This window comes from Oryza glaberrima, chromosome 3, assembly GCF_000147395.1.
Source record: "Oryza glaberrima chromosome 3, OglaRS2, whole genome shotgun sequence".
NCBI lineage: Eukaryota > Viridiplantae > Streptophyta > Magnoliopsida > Poales > Poaceae > Oryza > Oryza glaberrima.
The window spans coordinates 21339356-21346073 of NC_068328.1; the positions used below are offsets into that span (position 1 = coordinate 21339356).

Sequence of the window (6718 nt, forward strand, 5' to 3'; positions counted from 1 at the left end):
CTCACAGGGCACAACACACAACGTATGCAACCATAAGAGAATCAACAGGTATGCAAACTCAATGAGATACAAATGACAAAAAAAGTACAATTCTCATACAACAGTTATTGGTTCAAATATTACCCAACCAGAAGGGCATTTGAATAACAATCATATATTCGTATTGGTGTACCTGAACAAACATAAGAAATAGACCAAAGAAAAGCGCGTTTCCTGATTGTCAACCAGGCTCAATTGACAGATCCTCGAGCGAAGCAATCATTCAGACTCATTCATATGCAGATGTAAACGCAGCACGCCAAGATTGATCATCGTCGCATGTAGAAGTGGCATGGTTGTTGTACTCCGGTACATCCTCGCTCTCCTGCCGGTAGAATCCCCCCAGTGCTGACTCCGGCAGCCGGCTGTCCGCAAGGAAGTGCTTCATCGTCTCCATCTCCATCTCGTGCTTCTTCTTCATCTTCTCCAGCTGCTTCTTGAGCTTGTCGTTCTCCTGCTGCATCGCTGCACTCCTCTCCTGCAAATCCAAAGCGAGCAAATCAAATTGTTATCTGTGTACTTGTAGTGTTCAGCAGAACATAGTTTAAGCAAGCAAATTGAATTGTTATCTGTGTCTCTGAACAAACCTTTTCTTGTGTGGATGCCTCCTCTGCCTCTCTCAATCTTACAAGAAGTTCTCCAGCAGCATGGACAGCTTCAGCTGTGTCGCGAAGCTGAATGCGGAGCCTTCTGTTCTGCTCTTTCAGCTGCGCTCTTTCCTTTTCACGGTCAATCCTCACTGTGGACAGCTCTGCTGCAAGGGCAGCAGCGAAAGCCGTCCCGCAGCCCTTCCTGCCTGCCTTGGCAGCTGCCCTCTTCACCTCTGAGATACCTTCCATCACACGGCGGTGCCTCTCAAGAAGATCATTGTACATCTCCTGGAGCTCGGCGTAATGTTCAATTATCCTGGCGTGGCCGTAGATGGCTCGTTGGAGGGCATCATCCAGTTCTGCAGTGCACTTCTTTTCATTGCTAAGCTCCATCTCTGTTTTCTCTGCAAGCATCCGATTTGATTCAAGATCAACTCTCAGCTCTTCAGTTAGGCATATCCATTTGCTTTCAGACTCCATCCATTTCTCCCTTTCTCTGTCTAGCTCATATTCTTGGTCTGTGCTGCCATTCCTCAAATGTTCCAGAAGGCTGACATTTGTGGATTCACCTGCTTGTTGTTTCAGTTGATCCTTCAACCTCTGAATTTCACTAAGAAGTTCTTCCCTGTCATTCACATTCAGCTCACCATGTTGTTCACCAACCTTGGCTTCATCCACTAGTTCTTTTGTAGGTTCCGTACCATCTGAATTTTGAGCATCTTCTGAACCCTTCTTATATTGGTCAACCTGCAATGTAACATTGAAAATGTCAGGAAATGGTATCATGCCTGAAGCATACTATTCCTTAGTTCACCATGCTTCGTACCAAATTGCTCAGCTCCTTGATCTTATCGGCCTGTTCTTCACATAAAGCTTCAAGTTCAGTCTCTCTCTTTGAAGCAATTGTTGATGCGGTGATGTCGTCCTGGATGAAGAAAATGTTTTAGTACATGGAAAAACAAGAATATGGGTAGAAGTTTGCCATCACGTAATATACCTTAACTTCTGGTACCACACTGGTGGCTATTACAATCTGCTTTTCTGCATTTATATTATCTTTTTGGTTCCCATCAGTGTCGATCGCTTTTTTGCAGGATGAACAAAGAGCAGAAGATGTTGCTCCTTTCCTCTCTGGTGATGCCAGAACTCCTGAACTGACTTTTGCAACTGATTGACGGGGGTTCAGTGCAAAATGATCAAATGAAAGGCCAACAAATGATTTTCTTGGGCCTTGGTTCTGTTCATGGTACTCCATAATGTGCAAGCCCCGTTGGAGACTTGCAGCCAGTGAATCAGTTGGGCTAAGCTTGCTTGACTGTAAAGAAGAACGAACTGCACTTTTTCTGGACACTTCATCACCGGGACAATCAGATACACTAAGTTTGCTTGGTGACAGCCCTGGTGAGGTAATGCTTTTTCTAGCCTTGTTGTGAATCTTTGGAGAAGAACATAACGTAGGGTCTTGCATTGGTGACAGGTGCGGGGAGGCACTAACTGATAGAAAAGATTTCCTGTCAGACACAAGGTCTTGATCAACTTTTGTACTGGACAACACTTCATGCTCTTCCTGAATCGGGTCTTCACAATCATCTATTACAGGCTGATCATCTTCCTCACTTGTTTTTGGATTCCCCTTAGAGCAAGGAGTGTCATCACCACTCTCTGCATCCATGAAGTCATCGAAAGTGTCTTCAGATGAGGAATGAAGCTTTCTTATTTGGTCACGCAGTTCTTGTACATCCTCTTCACCCACATCCATCTCTTCCTCTGAATCAACTTCTATGTGAGGCAAGATTAGAGAGCGATTGAGACTGACTCGCAAATTATGCAGGCTTTCACGGGCATTCTGTGCACTGAAATACCCATTCTTGCAGGGTTCAGTGTCTCCAGATTTTGTTCGTATGAGCTCGTCCTGCAAGTGATAGAACAATTAGCAAGTGTCTGTAAATTGTTGCCACTTTTATCTGCTGCTGAGGAAATACCTTCAACTGACGTATTTGATCGCTCAAACCATTAACATCATCTTCTGATATCTCATTTACTACAGCCTTGTTTGACATGAGCTTCGCTCTCTCACCGAACCGTAGCGTGCTTAAAGTTGTAGTTCTGCACCTGCATTTGCCAGTCACAGGACTCTATGTCAACTTAAGAGAATGTAAATGGCATAGTGAAGTACATAAGGTAATGAACAGAAAATACCTGTGTTCTGAAGAAATGGAACACAAGAATGTAACCCTTGAATTTCCACCTAGTGTATCCTTCAGCACATGCGTCAAACAGGATTGCTTGTGGGGAGAGTCATCTTTCTGGGTCTCTGGTGCTTCTGATAGAATATTGACGAGTTTCCTGAAGTAACAATGTAAGTCAGTCTTCTGCTTTACTACATGTTTTTATTCTTATCACTATATGTTTATAATATATTTCTCCAAAGAAAGCAATTATCACTATATGCAAACAGATTATGAGGGAGAAATCGGTGAACATGAAAAAGAAACATTGAAGAAATTTTACTGATGAATTTTCATGAGACATCAAAATTCCTGCCAAACAAGCCATCTTATAAATTTACATACCCAAGCTTTGACAAGGACTTCTTAACATATCTTTCTTCTCTTGTACAGTGCTTGTTGCCACCATCAAGTTCATCATTATCAGGACCAGCAAGATCAACAAAGGTAATTCTGCTGGTCCGTGAGCTGCTGAAGCCATTTGAGAAACCCTGTAATTTGGTTGAACAAAGTAAATTCCCAATATAATGACAACATGTATATTTGCTGATCAATTAGTGAACTTAAAAAACAGAATAGAATAGACCAAAGAGCAGACTGATTTTCTAAATGCTATAATACTGACATTATTATTGCAATAATAGAAGTTAAATATAGCTGGCTATGAGGTCTCCAAATAACAGAAGAAATAAGAGAGGTTTAATTTACCTTGCTCCATGCTTCAATGACACAACTGAATATCACATGAGAACGTGAACTCTTCAAGTTCATACTCGTGGTACCAACTTTTCTGTTTGAAAGGCCCTGTAAAGAAAAGCAAGCTCAGACAAGCAATCAATAATTCTGGAGGAGAAGGTAGTGGGGTTCAGTTGTTAGAAGTACAACATGAAACAAATAGTTTTGAGTGAGCATGATACAAGTACTAATATATGCGATCTAAACAAGCTCAAGCAGAAGTCCTGGTTGTGATACTCATCTATGCAGAGGTGAAATGAAAAGCAAAGAAGCCCTAATTTTAAAAGCAAAATAGAATGGACAATTTCTTTCTGCTGCTGATGTGAAGCAACATAGATCAAAATTGTCCCACTGATTTGAAGTATAGTAGAAGCAATTTCTTGGGTTGGTTTTATTGGATAACTCCGTGCCATAAAAGAATAAAGATGATTTTCGGAACAACTTGACCAGTGCCCATAAGTTAGCACCAGCTAAGCAAAATGTTTTGGATCTTAACGAAACAATCATGTAAATAGCTGTAAATAACTTCCAACATTTTTTCACATAATGCTGACTTCAAGCTACAAATCCCTAGCTATGTTTTCTGACAGAAATCTGCAAATTAGTGCAGCAACTTCCTGAACAAATCTGTAAAGCATCACAGTCTACAAGTAGACAGATAATGCAGTGAGGTGGAAGTCATTTTGATCATACCTTCATCAAGATCTGATTGACGTCCTCAACCGTTGACACATACTCATCGGTCAAGTTCTCAACATGGATACCATTGCCAGCATTCTCTCTTATCTAAAATAACGGAGTTGGATAAGTTTACTGCAATCCATAAGCATACGCCAAATGCAGAGTTAGTTTCTTGCTCAAGATTAGAATATACCTGAAGGTTACGCTGAGATGGATCCAACAGGTCATTAATCTGCTCATTATGTACCTGGAAAGCATAGAGCAAAATTTGCACCATGTCAGATCTGGAAACATAGTTTAAAAGCTGAACTTCAGAGAAAACAAAAACACGCATCTATAGATGCATTTTTCAGTTCAATTGAGAACGAGCAGATGAGTCACTACTCACCTCAAGAAATGAGCACCGGCATTGGTAGCTTGTCTGCTTCTCCGGTGAGCTCTCTTGCCTCTGCACCAGGAAAGAACAGCATTGAGACCACAAGGAAATCACAGGTTTAATCAAATTTCTACAAAACCAGACGGCAGAAAATGCCTTACGCCTTGGATTTGAGCGAAGAGGTTCTGGAAGACGCGAGGAACGACGCCCCTGTCGGCGTGGTCTGAGCTGCTGTCAACCATGGCCGCGAGGGCACCGAACATGGTGTACGTCTTCCCTGTGCCGCTCTAACCACAATTCCAACACACAAAAGCAAAGTTTCAGAAGCAGTAACGCAGAAAGAAGAAAAAAAAAAACATAACTCCAAACTGAACAGGAAGGATGAATCAGAGGAGGTACCTGGCCGTAGCACACGAGGGAGGAGTTGAATCCAGCGAGGGCGCTCTCGATCATGGGCACGCCAATCAGATCGAAAGCATCCGCCTGCCAGGGAACACCAAGATTCATCACAGGATTCGTTCAAGAGCACCTGGAATTGGAGGAATGGGAATAATGCAAACCTGAGAGGCTCTGTCGTCGAGGAAGCCATCGACGGCGAACGACCGGTCGCCGACGGCGACGGAGCAGGGGGAGGTCTTGCGGACGAAGAACAGATCCTTGCCGTCCACCGGCCGGCTCACCGTCGGCCGCACCCGGACCACCACCTGCACACGACCTCTCGCGCATCAGGAGAGGCTCACAACTTGGTAGGAAAGGGATTTCCGGCGAGCCGGCGAACTTTACCTTCACCGCGGGTGCCTCTTCGGCGGGCGCAGAAGCCTGCTCCCCCTCGGCGGCGGCCTTCGAGGGAGGAGCAGCGCTGGTCGGGACGGGCTTCGACGACCGCGGCGACGCGCCCGGCGCCGCCGAGGAGTTCTTGGCGGCGGGGGACATCGGCGGCGAGGCGGCGGCCAGGTTTGGGTGGAGGTTCTCCTGGTCGGCGTCGGCGGCGGCGACAGCGCCTGCCCGCGGCGAGGACACGGCGAAGGCGGAGAGTGACCGCGACGCCTGCCGCTTCAGGTTCCGCCTCAGCATCTCCATTGCTCCTCTGCTGCTACTGCTGCTTCACGGCGAGATCGAAATCGAGATGGTTGAGGGGAGAGAGAGAGATCGAAGAAGAGGAAGGAGACAAGTGAGAGGAGAGGAGACGACGGCGAGGAGGCGGCCGCGCGGTGGCTTGTAGTAGGATGCAGATGCGATGATTGGTTTGCCCGTTGGGATTCAAAATAATTTGAAACCGGATGCGCGGGGGGGTGGGGGGTGGGGGGGGGGGGGGGGGGGGGAGGGGGGGATGCGCTCGATCACGGGATGGACGGTTAGATGATTGCCGCGTCAGTGGGGGCTGCCTCTTCTAGCGTGGACACTGGACAGCGCGTCCAAACTAGCCGTTGGGGAGCAGGGGTAAAAAAAAAAAAAAGGCCAAACCGGCTATGCGTCCGAGGTAAGGAAAGATAGGCGCCCAATCATAGGCGATTATTTGGTTTAGAAATTACGGTTAATTGTGTCATCATAATCATAAATTTACAGGTTTAAAAAAAATCAATACTATTTACAAAATTATACAATGCCATTATAATTTAACAGGTCTTCGAGATATACCATCGATTTCCCCTTCACCGTAATTTCTAAATTTTTCAAATCAAATTGACATCGTCTTCTTCCTCCCCTCTTTTCTTCCTCCTACCCATTTCTCTTTTCATCTCACCCCTCCTCTCTCTTCCACTGGAATGGTTGCCCTATCCTCTCCACCGACGAGCACCATTGGGGGACGGAGATGGAAACATTTCTCTCGCTCGAGTTCCCCATCGATGAGCCCCATAGATTCGGTGTAACATCCTTAAATTTTAAACTAAAATTTGACAGCATCATGCTGGCTTTTGACTAGATTAGTAAAATTTAAAAGTTTATTTGAATTTCTTTTGATCTTTATTTTGGTTCAAGTATTACTTCTAACTTACCCTAATTAATTCCCCTTATCCTAGACCTTGGTGAATTTGAGCAAATTTTCTCAAATTTCAAACTTTAGATTA

At 44.9% G+C, this 6718-nt stretch overlaps 1 protein-coding gene across 1 annotated transcript; it reads right to left on the minus strand.

Annotated features, from left to right (window-relative positions):
- Positions 1–49: 49 nt before the first annotated feature.
- Positions 50–5871, minus strand: LOC127765910 (kinesin-like protein KIN-12C). Its single transcript, XM_052290880.1, has 15 exons — positions 5433–5871; positions 5210–5353; positions 5049–5132; positions 4811–4936; positions 4662–4721; positions 4467–4520; positions 4286–4378; positions 3566–3661; positions 3203–3348; positions 2829–2975; positions 2612–2741; positions 1627–2541; positions 1456–1554; positions 627–1376; positions 50–517 (listed from the first exon to the last, which is right to left on the minus strand). Exons 1-15 carry the CDS (start codon positions 5727–5729, stop codon positions 269–271), a joined length of 3390 nt encoding a protein of 1129 aa, XP_052146840.1. The 5' UTR covers positions 5730–5871; the 3' UTR covers positions 50–268.
- Between the last annotated feature and the right edge of the window lie 847 nt (positions 5872–6718).

Bases quoted from the DNA above. Each gene is read 5' to 3' on its own strand.
- LOC127765910 (XM_052290880.1), bottom strand. From the start codon at position 5,729: ATGGAGATGCTGAGGCGGAACCTGAAGCGGCAGGCGTCGCGGTCACTC. The intron at 5,133-5,209 runs GTTTGCATTATT...GTTCCCTGGCAG, and splicing joins TCGACGACAGAGCCTCTCAG to GCGGATGCTTTCGATCTGAT. The intron at 4,722-4,810 runs GTAAGGCATTTT...TTCCTGGTGCAG, and splicing joins TCTTCGCTCAAATCCAAGGC to AGGCAAGAGAGCTCACCGGA.